Source organism: Dama dama, chromosome 16 (genome assembly GCF_033118175.1).
Source record: "Dama dama isolate Ldn47 chromosome 16, ASM3311817v1, whole genome shotgun sequence".
NCBI lineage: Eukaryota > Metazoa > Chordata > Mammalia > Artiodactyla > Cervidae > Dama > Dama dama.
The window spans coordinates 1,759,997-1,779,189 of record NC_083696.1 but is presented as its reverse complement, the minus strand read 5'-3'; the positions used below and the strand labels follow the sequence as shown (position 1 = coordinate 1,779,189).

At 58.8% G+C, this 19,193-nt stretch overlaps 1 protein-coding gene across 1 annotated transcript in view; it reads left to right on the top strand.

Annotated features, from left to right (window-relative positions):
- Window positions 1–18,942, top strand: part of EIPR1 (EARP complex and GARP complex interacting protein 1) — a 101,316-nt gene extending 82,374 nt beyond the window's left edge. The window contains exon 9 of the mRNA XM_061163251.1: window positions 11,526–18,942. Within this exon, the coding sequence (XP_061019234.1) occupies window positions 11,526–11,652 (127 nt within the window). The 3' untranslated portion in view covers window positions 11,653–18,942. The remainder of the gene's footprint in view (window positions 1–11,525) is intronic.
- Window positions 18,943–19,193: the final 251 nt, after the last annotated feature.

Below are 19,193 nucleotides of genomic sequence, written 5' to 3'. Positions count from 1 at the left end.
CCTGCTCCTCCCCTCCTGGTGCTCCCCCCATCCCGTCCTGCTCCTCCCCTCCTGGTGCTCCCCCCATCCCGTCCTGCTCCTCCCCTCCTGGTGCTCCCCCACCCCACCTCCTCCTGCTCCTCCCCTCCTGCTGCTCCCCCACCCCACCCCACCCCATCCTGCTCCTCCCCTCCTGGTGCTCCCCCACCCCACCTCCTCCTGCTCCTCCCCTCCTGCTGCTCCCCCACCCCACCTCCTCCTGCTCCTCCCCTCCTGCTGCTCCCCCACCCCACCCCACCCCATCCTGCTCCTCCCCTCCTGGTGCTCCCCCCATCCCGTCCTGCTCCTCCCCTCCTGGTGCTCCCCCACCCCACCTCCTCCTGCTCCTCCCCTCCTGGTGCTCCCCCCACCCCGTCCTGCTCCTCCCCTCCTGCTGCTCCCCCACCCCACCCCACCCCGTCCTGCTCCTCCCCTCCTGGTGCTCCCCCACCCCACCCCATCCTGCTCCTCCCCTCCTGGTGCTCCCCCACCCCACCTCCTCCTGCTCCTCCCCTCCTGCTGCTCCCCCACCCCACCCCACCCCGTCCTGCTCCTCCCCTCCTGGTGCTCCCCCACCCCGTCCTGCTCCTCCCCTCCTGGTGCTCCCCCACCCCACCTCCTCCTGCTCCTCCCCTCCTGGTGCTCCCCCACCCCACCTCCTCCTGCTCCTCCCCTCCTGCTGCTCCCCCACCCCACCCCACCCCATCCTGCTCCTCCCCTCCTGGTGCTCCCCCCATCCCGTCCTGCTCCTCCCCTCCTGGTGCTCCCCCACCCCACCTCCTCCTGCTCCTCCCCTCCTGGTGCTCCCCCCACCCCGTCCTGCTCCTCCCCTCCTGCTGCTCCCCCACCCCACCCCACCCCGTCCTGCTCCTCCCCTCCTGGTGCTCCCCCACCCCACCCCATCCTGCTCCTCCCCTCCTGGTGCTCCCCCCATCCCGTCCTGCTCCTCCCCTCCTGGTGCTCCCCCACCCCACCTCCTCCTGCTCCTCCCCTCCTGGTGCTCCCCCCACCCCGTCCTGCTCCTCCCCTCCTGCTGCTCCCCCACCCCACCCCACCCCATCCTGCTCCTCCCCTCCTGGTGCTCCCCCCACCCCGTCCTGCTCCTCCCCTCCTGGTGCTCCCCCCACCCCACCCCGTCCTGCTCCTCCCCTCCTGGTGCTCCCCCCACCCCACCCCATCCTGCTCCTCTCCTCCCGGCTGTGAGGTCCTGTCTTGCTGCCTGGCCTGGTCCTGTGCATCCTTTCCCACCAGCTGAAGCCACACCCCCCCCCCCCACTGTGGGGTGACGTGGGTGAGGGGTCATCACTTGAGAATCCTGTGGGTCTTTCACAAGGGTTGGAGGTGTGTGGCTGGCCTAGCAACCTGCCTGAGCAGGCGAAGGTCGCATCAGTGGACAGAGGCCCTGACCCCCGGGGCCCGCGTGCTGGGGGTCGTCGCCACCAGGACAGGGGGGGCCTGGGGGTGGGGAGGAGGAAGCCGTGGCCCCTCCTGGGACTCCAGGACTGAACACGGGGAAGTCGCCAGAGACGGGGTGGCACCCAAGCTGGCGTCCCCAGGGGAGCAGACCCGAGGCTGGAGGGTCAGGCAGGACCCCCAGACACGGTGCTCGGCTCTGCGGGCGGGGAGGGGGTGCACACGTCAGGGAGCCACGAGGGGCCCTGGGCGCTGAGAAAGTCACTGAGTCCTGGTGCTTTGGGTGGAGGAAACCGGGGTGTCTGCAGGGCGCCTGGCTGCGTCCCCGCGGTGGAGTGGAAAAATCGCAGCTGGGTGCAGATATATATTTAATAAAGCCTTTCTCTCCCCTCCAGCCATCAGCCCGTGGCCTCTCCGAGCTCAGAGAAGTGCACGGAGGGGTCATTTGAAGGTTGCTTGGCTGCTATTCTGATGGAACTGAAGAGCATGAATTCGGCTGTTAAAAATGTAAGAGGCAGAAAGGGGCTCCCAAGAGATCAGGGTGTCGGAGGCCAGGCTGTCGTGGGGCCAGCGTGGTGGGCGAGGCTCCGGCCAAAGCTGCCGTCTCGGCCTGGGCGCCTGGCGTGGTCTGCAGACTCTGCCTGTCCCCGTGTCCCTGCGGTGGGGAGGGGCCCCCTCCGGGCTCTCGCTTGACCTCCTTGTGAGCCGTGGCCCCAGCGGAAGCCCAGCATTCATGCTGGCTCCACGCCCACCCTCTCCTCCTCCCTGGAGGACGCGTCGGCTCAGACAGAGACCTTGGCTGCTACTTGAGTCGGGCCCCCCTCACCCCCCGCTGGGTCCGGTGCCTGCAGGGCTCAGGCCAGACCCTGAGGTGGGTGCTGGCAGAGAGGGTGAGGCACCCAGAGCATTGCAGACACGGGGCGCCCTCGTCTCAGTTCCGTCATTCAGTTGTGTCCGACTCTTTGCGACCCCCTGGACTGGTGGTCTGTGGAGCAGCCTTGAAGTTCTTTTCAAGGAGCTGCTCACGGTTCTCTTCTCTGCTGCTCACAGCAGCTGCGTGAGCGCCGACCATCACGTCTGTATCACATACAGGGGTCGAGGCAGGATCTGGGCAGCAGTGTCCTTGCCGTCCTGATCTTGGCCGGCGGTAGATCCCCGAAGCCCTGACTCCTCTCAGGACAAGGTTCTGCCTTGGTGAGACCTGCAGGGCCAGTGCTGGGAGAGGAACATGTGGAGAATCGGCCCGTGGTTTGCAATGACTTCTCTGGGGAAACAGAAACGGGCCTGCTTTTCCAGCTGCCTTAAAGTGCCCACCAGCTACCTGTCCACCATCTGTCCACCTGAGGGCTGGGCCTCCCGCCGAGGGCCAGGGGTGCACAGACCTGCAGCCAGGCTCTCGGGGCCTGTGTGCAGCGAGACAGGGAGCCCTTCCCCTGGTCAAGGCCGGGCACCGCCCCCAGCCTGGTGATGGGCACTTCCAGGGCCCAGGCTCCCGGGCTTATTGCAGTGTGTCTGGTGGGGACAGATGGCTGGGACAGCTCACCGGGACGGGGTGGGCTGCCTCCCCAAGCCTTCCTCACTGCTGGGAGGAGGATGCCTGTCCTCGCCCACCGTCCGCAGCCCCCCAGCCTCCGTGGGGAGTAAATCACCAGGGCTGCTGACGTTTCCCAGCTGGAATCGCGAGGTCGGGCAGCCGGGTCCGAGAGCGGTGGGGACAGTGCTGACCGCGACTGTCTTCTCCGAGGGCAGGGGTTGGGGGCTGGGGGCCGGGGCGGGGCACAGGGCTGTGATTGATGTGAGGTCCTGCATGCCGAGGTTTATCGAGTGTCTTCATTTATTTATGCTGGTTCATCTCACCGAGGGCTCATCCGGCTGATGGAAAACAGCGTAAAGCAATGTGCGGTCAGTAAGTGATGAGGCTCGGGTCTGGGAAGAGGGAGGGGAGGTCAGAGCAGGAAGGCAGGAGAGGCACTTTCGCCCTTGCTGCTGCCCGCGCTGGGGACGGAGGCGTCCATGTGTCTGTCGGGGCCCCCTGAGCTCAGCCCCGTGCGCCTGTCCTGTCTGCAGGCCGGCCCTGAGGGGCCGATGCTGCTCCCACCCCCCCAGGACGGGCAGGGAGGTTGGACCCTCGCCTCGCCGGGTCACACACGGGCCTGACTCGGTCCAGGCCACCATCCTGGGAGAGCTCCCGCCCCCACCCCTGTCCTGCCAGGCGACTGGGATAGGACTGCTGAGTTCCGGTCCCCTGGGGCCAGGCAGTGAAACCGGAGGGACGCTGTCACATCTGTGCTGGGACAGCGTGGCCATCACTGGCTCCTGCCCGAGGACCTGCCATCCGCAGCTTTCCCGATGGCCCTGGAGCGGTGTGCGCGCAGACCATCTACCGCCGGGTCACCGAGGGCATCACTGACCTGCTCCAGGTCACGCGAGCGGTGCATGCAGAGCTGGGAGTGCAGCGTGCCCCGCCCCAGATCCAGTCCTGGGGCGCCCAGCCCCCCAGGCTCAGGCGTCGATAGGGGGCCCATCCTGGCTCCAGGCGAGTGTCCAAGGAGGTGAGGACCGTGGGGACACTCAAACGCCACGCGGAGGCTGGCCAGCTTGTGTGGCCTGGGGCCCTTTCCCAACCACCGGGCCAGCCTCCCCTCCTGGGTGGGGCCACGTCTTCTGCCCATGGCCAGCCTCAGGTGTGCTGGCGTGACCCCTTGCCAGCCCGGCCTTGTCACGGGGGGTTGGTTGCCTAGCAATCCCACTTTTCCTCTGGAACCCTGGCCCCACCCTGTCCGCCTGGAGAAGGACACCACGTGGACAGAGAGAGACACTCCGCCAGAGAACAGATGTGCTCCAGGGACAACCCTGGCAAGACCCCGTGGGTGGGAGGAAGCCGGGAGGAAGCCTCCAGCCCGCTAAGCTGGCGGTAGACACCTGTCCAGGGAGCCCGGCTGAAATCACTGACCCACGGTGTTGCGAGTGATAGTTGGTTGTGTAGGGAAGCGCTAGGTTGTGCAGTGGTTTTTAAGAGATAAGCCATGTGCGTTAACTCACGGAGGATGACAGGCAGGCGGGGGTAGGGTGGCGGCTGAGGCCGTGGGTCCAGCCTGACCTTCCTGGAGGAGGGAGGAGAAAGGAGCTGGACACACACCCAGGGGCCGTGTCTGAACTCCAGGCATCCGGGGCAGGAGGGGAGGTGGGCTTCCGACTGGCGACCGTTCGTGGAGGATAGATTCAGACTCGCAGGGGAGAGGCAAGCTTAGCATGCGGGCCCTGGAGGGGCTCTCGGGGGTCTCCCACCCGGCCGCTTCTGCCCCAGACCGGAAGGTAAGGGAGGGCGTCCAGGGGTCAGAGGGGGAAATAGCCCATCACTGACCGAGCCAGGAGCCAGGCGTGGAGCAGGCAGTGAGTGCCCCGCCCGGCTCCACAGCGAGGAGGCCTTGCCCCCTGGGCATTTTCCAGCAGGAAGGCTGTGTCCGAGGGTGGAGACAGGACGCTCTCCATGGGGTTTCACTCCAGTTGATGCCCTGCAGAGCTTGAATAAGGAGGCCATGTCCTGGAGAGGCTGAGGGTGGGTCCACCAGTGAGTGGGTTTGGAGGCCATCAGCTACTGCTGGAGGCGCTGAGAGGCTGCAGGAGGACCTTGAGCTCCTGGGACGCAGGCCGCTTTGTCCTCCCTGCAGACCCGGGGAGGGTTTGGGGATGGGGGCTCGGGGGTTCTTAGTACTCCTTATTGGGGAGGACAGTTTTGAAGGTCAGACTGAACAGAAGCTCGGAGTTCTTGCACCAATAGCAAATTGGTTAAGAAATTCTCGCTTAGGGCTTCCTGCAGTTTCAGTCTCATTTCTCTGAGAAGCTGGTTCATTCCCATCTGAAGAGTGTCCTACCGTCTGCCTGCCGGCTCCCCAGGCGGTGTTGTGGCTGGTCCCTGCGCCTTCCACGCCCTCTCTCCTAGGAATTCAGCTCTCTCCTTCCCCTTGTGAGGCTGAAGTCCTTTGACAGCCTCTCAGCAGCTCGTCCTGAGCACTGGGGCCTGCTGTCTCCCAGGAAGCCAGGCTCTGAGCATCAGATCTGAACTTGAATGCAGCCTAATCAGGGCTTCCCAGGTGGCTCAGTGGTAAAGAATCCGCCTGTCAATGCAAGGGACATAATAGATGCGGGTTCAGTCCCTGGGTCGGGAAGATCCCCTTGAGAAGGGCGTGGCAACCCGCTCCAGTGTTCTTGCCTGGAGAATCCCATGGACAGAGGAGCCTGGTGGGCTACACTCCATGGGGTCACAAAGAGTCGGCATGACGAGAACAACTGAGTCCGTACGCAGACCAACCACCTTGAGTGCACAATTAGTTACCTTGTTTCCCCCTCTGTAAAATGGGGTCATGATGACTACAGCACAGGCTGTTCTGAGATTTAAATGAGATCAAGTCACCAGTCAGCCCTCAACACCGTCCCTGACGTGTGATAAATGCTCAGGAAGGCACCATCTTTCTTGCTGCTCTTGCTGTCATGATCAGCCTCCTTCTGCTGCCGTGATGCTGCTCACAGCATCTCAGATCCCAGAGGGGCCGCGCGTCTACACCCCGCAGTGCTGACCTCGCCCAGAAAAGTCACGTCTACACCCGCAGTGCTGACCTTGTCCAGGAAAGTCATGTCTACACCTGCAGTGCTGACCTCGTCCGGGAAAGTCACGTCTACACCTGCAGTGCTGACCCCATCCGGGAAAGTCTTGTCTATACGTGCAGTGCTGACCTTGCTTGGGAAAGTCACGTGGAGATGAAGAGGGGTGAAGCCATCTGCTGGTCCCACGCCCCCTGGAGTCTCCACGGGCGGATCTGCCACCTCCCTCCTTTCAACCAATGCTGTGATTTCGGCTGTGACTCCTGTCTCTTCTCTCATAAAAGATGCATTTCGTGTGACAGCCAAAAAGGAAGAAGGAAAATTGGCAGTGAGGAAGAGCCGTAGGAGCCTGAGGGTCCCGCCGGGCTCAGCATCCTCTGACGATCCCCTCACGCTCCTCTGAAGGAAGTGGGTTTCACAACTAAGGTTTCCTTTCTTTCCTGCTGTAGCGCTGATCCTCACCCGACAGAAGGGGCGTGATGGGTGGAGGGAGGCACTGGTTTGCTGTCACTGGGAAGCTCACCTGCTCCTAGCGTACAACTCAGTGAGGGTTAGTATGTTTGCAGCCACCCCCGTGTGATTTCAGGACTCTGCTGGCTTCCTGAGAAGTGAGATCAGGTTGTTTATGCTCACTACCCAGCAACATCAGCCCTGGCTTAAAACTCAGCATTCAAAACATGAAAACCGTGGCAACCTGCCCCATCACTTCATGGCAAATAGATAGAGAAAAGTGGAAACAGTGACAGATTATATTTTCTTGGGCTCCAAAATCACAGTGGATGGTGACTGCAGCTATGAAATTAAAAGACATTTGCTCCTTGGAAGAAAAGCTATGGCAACCCTAGATAGCATATTAAAAAGCAGAAACATCACTTTGCTGACAAAGGTCCATCTAGCCAAAGCTATCGTTTTTCCAATAGTCACGTACGGATGTGAGAGTTGAACCGTAAAGAAGGCTGAACGCCGAAGAATTGATCCTTTTGAACTTTGCTGTTGGAGAAGACTCTTGAGAGTCTTCAGTCATGTCCGACTCTTAGCGACCCCATGGACTGTAGCCCTCCAGGCTCCTCTGTCCATGGGATTCTCCAGGTAGGAATGCTGGAGTGGGTTGCCATGCCCTCCTCCAGGGGATCTTCCCAACTCAGGGAATGAACTGGCGTCTCTTCCGTCTCCTGCACTGGCAGCCAGGATCTTCACCACTAGCACCACCTGCTCTTTACTAGGGATCTCATGTAAGTGAAGCCACATGTGCCTGTCTATTTGTGACTGGCTTGTTCCTCTGAGTATTATGTCTTTAAGGCTTATCCATGTTGTAGCATGTGTCAGAATTTCCTTCCTTTTTAAGTGTGAGTAGTATTCCACTGCGTGGATGGACAGCATTGTGTTCGTCCGTTTATTTGTCTGTAGACACGGGCTTGCCTCCACCTTGGGCTGTTGCAGGAATGCTGCTGGGAGCTCATGTACAGATGTGAGCCCCGCCCTGAGCTCTTTGGGGTGCGCTCAGGAGCGAAGTGCTGGCTCACTTGGCAGTTCTGTTTTCGCGTTTTTGAAGAACACCCACTGTTTTCCACAGTGTTGCTTTCCCTTTAGCCACGCCCAAGGGTCCTGACCTGGTTTCCTCTTCAGGGCTGGGAGCAAAGGGTGGACGCAGGTGTCCTGGACCCTCCAGGTGTCCACAGTCTGAGCTCCCAGCTCCAGAGAAGATGGTGAACACTCAGGGGTGGGGGGTGCTCCTAGGTCTGGGGCGGCAGTGGGGAGGGAGCAGGCGGTATCCTGCTTGTATCGGATGTGCCGTGTGGAAGGTGGGTTGGCGGGGCCGAAGCTAGAATCACGGGTCTCCCTGATCCCGGAGCCCAGGCTGAGGGGCCAGCATCCCAGGGCGGGCAAGCAGACGCTGCTGCTGGGGCAGGAAGGTGCTTTGAGGTGCCCACGGGGCCCTGTTATGTGGTTTCTGAACTGTGGAGCCCCTGCGTGTGGAAGGAAAGGGGGTTAAGAGCCCGTGTCTGCTGAGAAGCGAGTCTGACTGTGAGGGTCTCCCAGCCTCAGCTTGTGAGAAGGACAGATGCCCGCCAGCAGTGCTCAGCGAGGCAGGGCCGGCCTCCAGCCCCGACGTCTCGCACAGACTGCTGGCCGAGGCCCGCCAGACACCCACCACCTGCCGAAAGGCCTCGCGTCACAGCTGGGGATCGTGGGTTTTGTTTTTTTCTCCAAGTGAGGTGGGTATTGTGGGGCCTGGTGGCCGACACCTCTCTGGAAATGAGTCATTCCAGCCTTCAGTTAGGTGTGCACATGTTTATACATGTCCATGTGTATGTATATGTGTCCACATGTATGTATATGTGTGCAAGCATGTGTGCACGCACACACATGTTTAAGGCATGGGTGCACGCACATGCATGTGCACAACAGGTGCCTACACGTGTGCACATGCACGCACATGTGTGTACACGTGCACACACATGCATGTGCGTGCCTGTGTATATACACACACGTGCATGTGTATACATGTGTAGGGGGGTATGCATGTGTGTGCATGAAGCCTGTACTGTGCTTGTACAGGACAGGACTGAAAGAGGCAAGTCTGTGTTTTTTCCATTTTCCATTTTACCATTTTACCATTTTAACGAATCCCAGGGCTCCTCGGCTCCAGCCTGGCCCGTGTCTGGACCCTGCCGGTGGAGCGTCTGGCGACCCTGAAAAGCAGACGTGGCCTCGGGCGCCCCTTCTCAGGGCCCAGTGCTGCCCAGGGCTGTGGGCCTGCTCTGTCCCCGGGGATGTGCTGATTTTCTGAGGTGGAATGTCCTACATTGTAGAAACCAGAAAAATGTAAAAAGGCAGGGCAGAGAGGCAAGGAGGGATTGCTCTCAAGGCTTCTGAGTTAACGAGTTTTTCACCACCTTCTCCAGTCGGGCGGCATGTCTGTGAGGAGACCCGCCTGTGAGTGCGTGCTCTGAGGCCACAGTCCCTGCAGCTGGAACTGACCCTTGTGCAAAGCTTCCCCTCTAGTCCAGCTATTGATTCTTTAATGGTGTCTAATGATGTAAGGAAGCTGCTGGCTCAGAGTATCACTGCCATTGATCTCTCCTTAAAGGGTCATGTGGGACTCACCGGCCCACATCCTGGGGTCTGAGCCCCCATGGGCCCAGCCTCACCCCAGGGCCCCACCCCATCCTCCCAGCTCCCCCACCCACCCCAGGGTCCCCATCCTCCCAGCTCCCCCCACCCCAGGGTCCCCGTCCTCCCAGCTTCCCCCCACCCCAGGGCCCCCCATCCTCCCAGCTCCCCCCCACCCCAAGGCCCCACGTCGTCCCAGCTCTCCCCCACCCCAAGGCCCCCTGTCCTTCAAGCTCTCCTCCCCACCCCAGGGTCCCCGTCCTCCCAGCTTCCCCCACCCCAAGGCCCCCTGTCCTTCAAGCTCTCCTCCCCACCCCAGGGCCCCCCATCCTCCCAGCTCCCCCCCACCCCAAGGCCCCCTGTCCTTCAAGCTCTCCTCCCCACCCCAGGGTCCCCATCCTCCCAGCTCCCCCCACCCCAAGGCCCCCTGTCCTTCAAGCTCTCCTCCCCACCCCAGGGCCCGCTGTCCTCCCAGCTCCCCCCACCCCAGGGCCCGCTGTCCTCCCAGCTCCCCCCACCCCAGGGCCCCACGTCCTCCCAGCTCCCCCCACCCCAGGGTCCCCATCCTCCCAGCTTCCCCCCACCCCAAGGCCCCCTGTCCTTCAAGCTCTCCTCCCCACCCCAGGGTCCCCATCCTCCCAGCTCCCCCCCACCCCAGGGTCCCCATCCTCCCAGCTTCCCCCCACCCCAAGGCCCCCTGTCCTTCAAGCTCTCCTCCCCACCCCAGGGTCCCCATCCTCCCAGCTCCCCCCCACCCCAGGGTCCCCATCCTCCCAGCTCCCCCCACCCCAGGGTCCCCATCCTCCCAGCTCCCCCCACCCCAGGGTCCCCATCCTCCCAGCTTCCCCCCACCCCAAGGCCCCCTGTCCTTCAAGCTCTCCTCCCCACCCCAGGGTCCCCATCCTCCCAGCTCCCCCCACCCCAGGGTCCCCATCCTCCCAGCTTCCCCCCACCCCAAGGCCCCCTGTCCTTCAAGCTCTCCTCCCCACCCCAGGGTCCCCATCCTCCCAGCTCCCCCCACCCCAGGGTCCCCATCCTCCCAGCTTCCCCCCACCCCAAGGCCCCCTGTCCTTCAAGCTCTCCTCCCCACCCCAGGGTCCCCATCCTCCCAGCTCCCCCCACCCCAGGGCCGCTGTCCTTCAAGCTCTCCTCCCCACCCCAGGGTCCCCATCCTCCCAGCTCCCCCCACCCCAGGGCCGCTGTCCTTCAAGCTCTCCTCCCCACCCCAGGGTCCCCATCCTCCCAGCTCTCCCCCACCCCAAGGCCCCCTGTCCTTCAAGCTCTCCTCCCCACCCCAGGGTCCCCATCCTCCCAGCTTCCCCCCACCCCAGGGTCCCCATCCTCCCAGCTCCCCCCACCCCAGGGTCCCCATCCTCCCAGCTCCCCCCACCCCAGGGTCCCCATCCTCCCAGCTTCCCCCCACCCCAAGGCCCCCTGTCCTTCAAGCTCTCCTCCCCACCCCAGGGCCCCACGTCCTCCCAGCTCCCCCCCACCCCAGGGCCCCCGTCTGTCTCTGGTGTGGGTCTCCGGCCCCCGGCCATGTCGCTGCTCCCGATGAACCCAGGGCACATCCCTCTTCATCTGTCTTGGTCCTACCTGCACTCTCCAGACACATCTCAAATATCATTTCAAATGTCAACTAACAGAGTGATCTTTAGAAAATATAAATCAGATCATGTCATTCTTGTGCTTAAAGCCTTTAATGTGCTGGTTGCTCTTTCCGCCTGGCCCGAGGCTGCCCTGTGCCCAGGCCCTGCCCCTGGCTCCCACCCGCTGCAGACCCCTTGGCCTGGTCCAGCCCCCAGGCTCCCCGACGCTTGCCTGCCCTGGGGTCTTGCTGTCCCTGTGTCCTCAGGGGGGTGGCTCCGCCTGTTCTCCGCATGGCCAGCTCCGTCTCCTACAGTCACGTCTGCATTTAAACCCCTGACCACCTGCTGGAGGGTAGCCCCTCAGACCAGGGCCCTCATTTTTGGCTCAGCAATGCAGCCACCATGTCCAGAGGCTGCTGTGAGCTGCCTTTTGCGGGGAGGGAGGAAGGTCCAGGTTCTGGAAGACTCGGTCAGCTTGCGGCCTGGGTGGACAGATGCCCGCTGTGCTCCGACATGTCGCCTCGGTCTCCTCTGCCCAGCGCTGCCTCCGACCAGCCAGCTTCCTTGGCGGCTGCTGGCCGTGCGGGTGGAGGTGACCGTCAGGGGCAGGGGGGCCTGGTGACCTCAGCTCCAGGCATGCGGCCAGCACCCCCCGTGAGTGCCCTGCGCGTTCCCCTGACAGCAGCTACGTCTGGGTTCCTCCGGCTCTGCGAGGTTGGCGGGGAGTAATCTCAGGGACGGGGCTCTGTGCGGTGGTGGGATGGTCTCCAGGGGTTCATTTATTTGCAGGAGCAGACGGTCTGAACTTAGGAGAGGAGCCAGGTGGCCGCTCCTCCCTGAGACCCGCTTCCTGTCCAGCCAGCAGTGCCAGCAAACCAAAGACCAATCCTGCGGAGGAGGCCATTCGCCGTCCTGAAGAGGAAACCGTGAAAGCGAGGACACAGTCCAATCCACTTGTTCTGAGCCATGCGTGTTCACGTGTGCACTCTGTCCCCAAGGGAGCCCGGGAGAAGTGGGCGCTGTGGGCTCCCGGAGGACGCCGGGCCGGGGTCTGTGTGTGCCCGCATCCGTCAGACACTCCAGCGAGGGCATCCAGCGAGGGCACCGGCTGCCGCTGCGCCCTGGGCGGGCGTCTCCCTGATCCCGCAGGAAGGCGCCCAGACACGGCTTTCTGACTTCATGACCCGAGGCTGTCGGTCCAGGTCAGGCGGGGACGGGAGCTCTGCCCGCCCTGTGTTCGGTTCCTGGAGTGGCTGACTGGCTGGGCAGAGGCCACGTGCCCTCAGCTGTCCCCGAGTCGCCCAGCGTCTCCGCTGACCGTGGCCCAGCTCAGCCCAGACCGGCTCCAGGGCCACAGTCCAGCACCTTTCATCAAGGAGTCAACCTCTGTTTCCAATCAATCATGTCCAAGACCGCGGCCCATGGACGGGCCCTTATTTCCTCCCCTTGACTGATGACAATAGACAATTGATTTCCTGTCTAAAGCTGGGTACTTCAGCGAAATTAAAAGAGTCATATCTCTATGGAGAATAATATTCTAATCTCGCTCACTCCACTCACCAGCAGGAGGCCCGCATTTCATGTCTCTGGAAGCAGCCTTTCATTTCCTGTCCGCTCAAACCCTGCTGCTCCTGGGACTGAGGTTGCGATGCTCACCGCCGCTGTGTGTGACTCACACGACCTCCTCCCTGACCCACTCAACCCCTCCTCCGACCTCCCTGACCCACTGTCTGACCCGCGTGACCTCCCTCCCTGACCCATATAACCTCTTGACCTGCATAACCTCCTTATTGAGAAGAGTCAGCCTAGCGATGCAGGTGGGTACTGGCCCATTTTACAGATGACGGGTTTCAATAAATTCACAGACTGGCTGGGCCAGGATCTTCAAACAGTGGGCAGAAGGGGCAGGAGGGAACCTCGGTCTTCTTGTGCGAATCCTTTGGCGGAGGGACCACACCTGTCCCCTCCCTCCTTCCTGCATGCCTGTCCGGGGCTGCCTCCACCCTGGGGTCAGTCCTTGGCCCGGCCCAGCCCACAGTCCTGGTGGACGGCGTGGCACGGAGGACTGAACCCACCGCCCATCCTCACGGCCTGACGGTCACGGAACTCCCACCAGACTCTGGCAGAGCTTTGCTTCCTTATCTGAAAGGCGGGTGCGCGGCTCCTCTGGGGGATGGTGTGACTTGCTAATGTGCATCTTCGGTCCTAGAGTGGGTCGTTCTGGGGGCCAGAAAAGCTGCTGCCCGGGCTGGGGATGGCTGGGGAGACACGCAGGAGGGAGGTGTTGGGGAGCTGCACCTGAAACAGATGACCCCCCCCCCTTCTCATGTTCACCTGGGGATGGCTGTCATGTCAGTTGCGGCTGTTTGTTGATTTTTAAAATCCGTCACGTCTTTGCCGAGGGCACGGTGTCTCCAGGGGCCTGGAGTCGGCTTGACTTTGGGCTCGGCACCCCCCAGGGATGAATCTGAGAGCCTTCAAATCAGCTGTCAGGCCGGGGGCTCCTCTGGAGGCTGGATTCATGCTGTGCCATTTCTTCCTCTTCCTGCGGTGTCAGAATTTAGTGCCTCGTATTTCCTGCAAATGGGAGCCGTGAGCTCCCAGTGTGGGGGGATGCTGGGGGCGGGGAGTCCTTGCCGGTCCACGTCCATCACAGCCTGGGGTGGGGTGCGGGCCGGAACTCCCCTGAACACAGCACTCATGCTCCGGGGTCCAGGTAGACCTTGTGGTGCTAAAGAGGACATGCGCTTCCTTAGAAAATATATTTTTTTAATGTGGAAAGAGGATGACATTTATTGCATATAGTTTAGTTTTTCCATTATTGTTTTCTGAAGCTTCCCATAGGCTAAAAGTGGAGGGCAGAGGAATTCCTAACCTTAGGATGGAGATTGTTTCTGCCCTGATGAGTTGATCTTCGCTTTGGGTTTGTGGAGGGTCTGGATCCTGTTGGGTTGACCCTGGATGGAAACTGACCTCTCTCAGCCTTTCGAGGGCTGCTGATTCGGAAAGCTGCCGCCTCTCCCGGTCTCCCGTCTTGCATCTCACCCCCTCCCTGCCTGTCTCCGTCCCCCGCCTGAGGGCGTCAGCCTGAGCCCCGTCTGCTCCCGCGGTGGGGGTGCGTGTGAGCACGTGTGGGTCATTCACTGTCCCCGCACTTAACTCACTTCCTCTATTGCTTGTCTGTTTCACATCATGCACGCACTATAGACCTCTCTGCACCAGATGCCCTGGGGAGGCTTTCACTGTGGACGCTGCGCCCCTGGCTTCAGGGATGAGGGAAGGGGTCACACAGGTGGCTCAGGGCCACCTCGACAGAGGTGGAGGCAGGTCCTGCCCGGCTGTCCAGGCGGCTGTCCGGGCTCCTGACTGACCTCCGTGGTGCCCGGGGCGTCACACCTGATGCCGGCCCCCAGTGTGCTGACCACTGACAGCCGCTCTGAGCCCTGGGGCCCCAAGGAGCAGGGTCCTGGTGCCTCCAAGTCATTGTCCTCCATTCCCTTGCTTCTCCTCACTTGCCTTATTCTTGGAGCCTTCATGGACGGCTGACTCTACACAAACAGTTCCATCGCAGTTTTCATTGAGTTGCACCAAAGTCACGAGTCAGTTTGGTAAACGTGTGCATATTAATACCGGTCTTCTGATGTGGAAAGTGTGTTAACAGTTGCTCAATTGTCTCTGACTCTCTGCGACCCCATGGACTGTAACCCACCAGGCTCCTCTGCCCATGGACTTCTCCAGGCACGAATACTGGAGTGGGTTGCCATGACCTCCTCCAGGAGATCTTCCCAACCTAGGGATGAAACCCGGTCTCCCCATTGCGGGCAGATTCTCCGTCTTCTGAGCCACGAGGCCTCCTCTGATGTGGAATACACTGTATTTATCCACTGGTCCAAACCTTTCTCTATGTTACTCTGCCCCACATACATGTGGCTTTAATCCTCTGAGCCCGATGTGCATTTTGTGAGGTTAGTTTCTGGATAGTCAGCTTCACTACTGCCAATAGGATTCTTTTGCCATTTGCCCAAACTACTCGGGCTGGCCGGTAGGAAAACTATTGCTTTTTTATGTTTGTATTTATGGAATTTAAACAGTTAGTGCATCTTTGGATTTTTTTCGGGTAGACAATCACAGCATGTTTGAATGATGACAGTTTTTCCTCTCCCTTACCAATTAAAAAAAGGCAGAATTATCTCTCTGTAGCTTTTCCTTCTTTTACAGTCTGTTTTCCCATTCCTCATTCTGTTGTGAGGCCACAGGACGTTGGCCACAGTCGGCAGCAACGTCTTCCTTGTGGGTTGATGTTGAGTGTTGGCTGTTGGCTTTGCGGTTCGAGGATGTTTTCTTAATCTTGTCAGGAAAGCCTTACTCTTCCTTAGCCTATTTGGACATTTTTTTTTTAAAAGGTAGACTTATCTGTCTTTGGCTGTGCCGGGTCTCGCGTGCCTCTCCAGGCTTTCTCTAGCTGTGTACAGAGTGTCTCCGAGTGTGATGCACGGCTTCTCTCTGCGGCGGCTTCTCTTGCTGTGGACCCAAGGTGTACGGGCTTCGGTTGTTACTGCACGTGGCTCAGTAGGCAGTGGTCTGCGGGCTCCAGAGGGCTTCCTCAGTAGCTGTGACTCACCAGCTTAGTTGCTCCAAGGCCTGGGAGATCTTCCCGGACTGAGGATCAAACCGCTGTTCCCTGCATCGCACGGGGGAATCTTTAACCACCGGACCACCAGGAAAACTGTGAGTCGCTCAGTCGTGTCCGACTCTTTGCGACCCCATGGACTGTAGCCCGCCAGGTTCCTCTGTCCATGGGATTCTCCAGGCAAGGACACGAGTGGGTAGCCATGCCCTCCTCCAGAGGAGCCCGTATCAAAACGCTTTAACGGATGTATTCCCCTGTCTATTGACACAGTGGTGCCTCTCTCCTTTCCTTTGATTTTGGGATGAGTCATCAGCTGGTATGAAAGGCCCCCACTCCGGATCCATCCTTACTGTTTCACGTTCGTAGCAGGTGCAGTCTAGTTAACACACCACTATTAACCGCTATTATTAACACCGCCGTTTCCTGTGTAGTTTTTGCATCTGTCCTCCTAAAGGACACCTGCCTTGGGTCTCCTTTTCAGCCTGTCCTTGCTCGTGTCTCTAGGATATGCTGGCTTTGGGAAATGAACCCCTGGGAAGTTCGCCATCTTTCCATGTTCTCTAGAAGCGTTTATCCAGCATGGAAACGATCCGCTCCACAGCACTTGGGAAACCTCGCCCGTGAAATGTCTGGGGCTGGTGCCTCGTAAGAGATAATTCTTGAACAACACTTTCAATTTCAAACACAGCGTTTTGCTATTGCTTATTGATTCAATTATGGTGACTCATTTTCCTAGAAAAGAGAAAAGCATATATTGTCTAAATATCAACATTAAGAATGGAACTTGTTTATTGATCTTGGCTCTCCAAATTGGGCTTCCCTGGTGGTTCAGATGGCAAAGAATTCACCTGCAGTGCACGAGGCCTGGGTTCGATTCCTGGGTCAGGAAGATCCCCTGGAGAAGGAAATGGCCACCCACTCCAGTATTATTGATCTTGTATAAATCGAGGGAACTGGTGCATTTATTTTTTGACCTCTCCTTCTAGCTCCGATGTGTTTCCCCTTTACATTGTCACCAGGCTGTCAGCTTTTTACATCAAAAGTTTTCCCTTTCAAGGAGAACACACAACAGGTGCATCTAATTTATAACCATGATGCAGAGTTGTTTGGTGACGTGTGTGTGAAGCCATCATGTCACTTGCTCCAGCTCGCTCACCTCCATGACCCCGTCTCCTTCTGTCTCCAGAAAGCTGCCCAGATACCTGGTTCAGACATGGCCCTCCCTTCCCGCGTTTTAGCTCTAGTGTGGATTCAGGAGCTTCAGTGAGTTCTTGCTTTCATGCAATAGAATTTTGGGAGTGGACAAGGAAAATGCACGTGCCAGTTGGACCGTTTTGAAAGAAGAGTTCAGTGGGACAAGTGTTATTGGGGAAGATGGAGAAAGAGGTGTTTGGAGAGCAGGGAACGGCTTGGACTGTGATGCTGGCTGTGATGGCCGCCCCGCAGAGTGCATCATGTCCTTTGGGGGCAGGAGGTCAGAGGGCCCTGCACGGAGGGAAGGGTCAGCTCCTGTCCTGGACCCAGCTGGGTTTGCCGGCTTTCTTGTTTCTCTCATACCCCTTCCCCCATTTCACATCTGGAAGATTTTGTCCTCTGCTTACCTGGAAGAAAGTGGGTCCCAGCTACCATGGGCCCTCACATCTTCCTTGGAAAATATGGGGGGTAAATTAGTTAATTATTGTTTTCGAATTGATGTGCTAGTCAGGCTTCTGATTTATAATTTAATTGTGCTGCTGTAGGTAGCTTCCAATTTTTCACTGGATCCATTTGAATAAACTTTGTGTTGTATCTCAGTATTAGCCAAAGGAAGATTAAAAAGTAAGCTGGAGAGTTTAGTAGCTTTGTAACAATAGCATAAAATGTGGAATAATGAACTGTAAATGTGTCTAATTACATAAATAATGCATTTGTGTAATTGTCAAGTAAGGGGGTGTGCTAATGAATCAATTATTTTTAATTGTAGGATGCTTGATTGTTTCAGAAATATAATTGATTGTAATCAAGAATCAATTAAATGTTGATAGTAATTATGTTTATCAAGCTTAAATACATGACATCATTACACTGTAACTGCTTCAGGAAGAAGAAACTAGGATGAGGTTATTATAAGTGAAGGAGGAATAGCTTATATTTATGCCGGCAGCTCGGCAGTGGTGGGTGCACCATAATGAGGTAGAAAGAGACGCTCTTCAAGGCTTATCAGTCAAGGCTGATGGAGGCGAACTGCTCCAGCTGTGAGCTCATCACAGCCCAGAGCCGGGCGAGCAGCTTTCTGCCTGGGGGCAGCCCTTGGAGGTGAGGACCACAGGTGCACCGCGGGCACGGCCCTCAGCCCGTGTGGCCCCTGGTGAACCCCACGATCCCAGGAGTATCTGGGCTCTGTGGAGTGGGTGGCGTCTGTCTCGGGTGCCCTGTTTGACTCACGACGCTCAGCGCTGGCGAGGTCACTTCCGGGGGATCAGGCAGCAGGGGACGCACGTAGCCATGTGAGGAGGTGTTGAAACACGTGCGTGTGTGTGACCCCAGCACCTGGGCACAGGAGGGAATTTACAGAACCAGTCACGAGTCATCAGGTCGTCAGGGTGTTGCTGGGGGCGGCTCCTTTGTCCTCAGTCTGACGCTTGACTTCCCCAGGCTCCTCGCCTCCTTCATTATTCCTGCTCTGTGCCCAGAGGTGTGCCCAAGGTTCAGCTTCTGTCGTCTCACAAGCGAGGGTGGGCCTTTCCCTCGTGAGTTCGCCGTGCAGAGAGCGAAGCAGGTAACGAGCAATGGCTCGCGGTGACCGGGTCCAGGGGGGGCTGGCAGGGCCGCCCGTCCCGCTGGCACGGGTGCTGAGTGCTGGAGCAGGGGGCGGCTGAGCCGGTCTCCCCACCACCGTGCTGCTTGGGGTCCTCTCTGGCCTGATGTTGGAGCCCCGCATGGGCTCTGCGTGCCCTTGGCAGTTCTGCCCGCTGGGCTGGGCTGGATTAGTGCTGCTCCCCCGGGAGCACACGTCCCTCAGTGCTGGGAAACTTCCTTGCATTAATTCTTTGATAATTTCCTTCTCTGCTTTTCTCTCTTTCCTGTGCTGCTACTTTTTTTTTTCTCCTGATAGTGAATCTCCTGAACCGTTGCTGTACTTTTCTTGTATTTTAATTCTGATTTTCCACCTTTTTTGTGTTGTTCTGCTTTGTATTCCAAACTTATTATTGTATTTTCAACGTTTGCTATTCTGCTTTTTAATTTCCAAGAGTTGTTTTCCTTCTGTGAGGTGAGCAGAAGTAACACAGCTTAGATTAGGAGTAGACCTTCCCACTTGGTACCACTGTTTGCCAGTTAGGACCAGTTAGCTTTCACTTAACACTGACCGCTGTTTGCCAATTAGGAAATTAGGAACGGGGCGGAAACCCCCAGGAAAGTCCCGCGCGTGCGAAAGTATTGACCAATGAAATTGCTTTGCAAATGTGTAACCAATCCGCTTCTCACCCTATAAATTTGTGTAACAGCTTGGGCTCGGGGCTCTCTGACTCGCACCACTGCGTTGGTTGCGGGCGGAGAGTCCTGGCTTGAGTCAGTAATAAACTTCCCTTCCTGCGAGTTGCATTGTCTTGGAGTCCTTCTCTCTTCCCGCTCGGGGATTTGGACATCGGGCATAACACTTCTCTCTGATTTTTTTGGTAGCATTTGTTGTTGTTCAGTCGCTAAATCGTGTCTGACTCCCTTTGATCCCATGGACTGAAGAATACCAGGCCTCCCTGTCCCTCACCATCTCCTAGAGTTTGCCCAAGCTCAAGTCCATTGAATTGGTGATGCTATCCAACCATCCTTCCATATAGTGGTCTCATTTT